The 1,645-nt window shown below is 49.4% G+C and overlaps 1 protein-coding gene across 1 annotated transcript in view; it reads right to left on the bottom strand.

Annotated features, from left to right (window-relative positions):
• Window positions 1-1,639, bottom strand: part of LOC130587149 (leucine-rich repeat-containing protein 14-like) — a gene marked incomplete at its 5' end in the record, with an annotated part of 11,448 nt that extends 9,809 nt beyond the window's left edge. Inside the window, 2 exons of the mRNA XM_057388114.1 lie at window positions 865-929; window positions 1,427-1,639. Of these exons, the coding sequence (XP_057244097.1) occupies window positions 865-929; window positions 1,427-1,639 (278 nt within the window). The remainder of the gene's footprint in view (window positions 1-864; window positions 930-1,426) is intronic.
• Window positions 1,640-1,645: the final 6 nt, after the last annotated feature.

Here is a 1,645-nt window from a genome sequence, read left to right on the forward strand (position 1 = left end):
TGGAACTCCTGCCCGGCTCCTCCAGTGAAAAACCATCAATAAAACCCATGAAAAATCACAAAATCGAGATCCCAAAATTCCAAAATTCCCAAAAATCCCACCTGGAACTCCTGCCCGGCTCCTCCAGGGAAAAACCATCAATCAAACCCCCGAGAATTCAGGAAATTGAGGCCAAAATACCAAAAACCCCACCTGGAATGGCTTCTCCAGGGAAAAACCATCAATAAAATTCATGAGAATTCTGAAAATCAAGATCTCACCCATCCCAAAATTCCCAAAACCCCACCTCGAACTCCACCACAGCTCCTCCAGGGAAAAAGCATCAGGAAAACTCCTAAGAATTCGGAAAATTGAGATCTCGCCCATCCCAAAATCCCCCAAAACCCCACCTGGAATTTCATCCTGGCTCCTCCAGGGAAAAACCATCAGGAAACCCCCTGAGAAATCAGGAAGTCAAAATCTCACCCATCCCAAAACTCCCAAAACCCCACCTGGAACTGCCTTCTGGCCCCTGCAGGGAAAAACCATCAGGAGAACCCCGAAGGATTTGGGAAATCGAGATCTCACCCATCCCAAATCCCCAATAAGCCCACCTGGAATGGCTCCTCCAGGGAAAAACCATCAATCAAACCCCTGAGAATTCAGAAAATTGAGATTTCAAATCCCCCAAAATCCCCTAAAACCCCACCTGGAATGGCTCTTTCAGAGAAAAACCATCAGGAAAACCCATGAGAATTTGGGCAGATTGTACACATGAAATTGTATACGTCCTGAATTCCTACCTGGAATCACATCCCAGCTCCTCCAGGGAAAAACCATCAATAAATTTAGAAATTTGAGATCCCAAAATTCCCAAATTCCCACCTGGAGCTCCTGCCTGGCTCCTCCAGGTCTCGGCGCAGCTGCGCCACCACGGCCAGGATGACGGCCTGCACGCACAGCTTGCAGGGGTGATCGAAAGGATTTGGGAAATCGAGATCTCACCCATCCCAAAATCCCCAAAAACCCCACCTGGAATGGCTCTTCCAGAATTTCAGAAAATCAGAATTCAGAAATTCAGAAAATCGAGATCTCACCCATCCCAAAATCCCTGAAACTCCCACCTGGAATGGCTCCTCCAGGGAAAAACCATCAATAAACTCAGCAAATTGAGATCCTAAAATCCCCACCTGGAATTTCCTTCCTGGCTCCTCCAGGGAAAAACCATCAACAAAACCCCCGAAAATTCAGGAAATTGAGATCTCCAAACTCCCAAAATCCCCCAAACTCCACCTGGAATTTCATCCTGGCTCCTCCAGGGAAAAACCAATAGGAAAACCCTCAAGAATTCAGAAAATCAAGATCTCACCCATCCCAAAATCCCCAATAACCCCACCTGGAATGGCTCCTCCAGTGAAAAACCATCAATAAAACCCTCAAGAATTCAGAAAATCGAGATCCCAAAATTCCCAAATTCCCACCTGGAATTCCTGCCCGGCTCCTCCAGGTCTCGGCGCAGCTGCGCCACCACGGCCAGGATGACGGCCTGCACGCACAGCTTGCAGGGGTGATCGCGCAGCAGCTCCCGGCGCCCCACGAGCCGCTGGAAGTTGAGCACCGGGAAGGGCCACGCGGCCACCAAATCGCGCAGGACCAGTGGCCGCCC

This window comes from Malurus melanocephalus, unplaced genomic scaffold, assembly GCF_030028575.1.
Source record: "Malurus melanocephalus ecotype Western Australia unplaced genomic scaffold, MMel_1.1 scaffold_1579, whole genome shotgun sequence".
In the NCBI taxonomy this organism is placed as follows: domain Eukaryota; kingdom Metazoa; phylum Chordata; class Aves; order Passeriformes; family Maluridae; genus Malurus; species Malurus melanocephalus.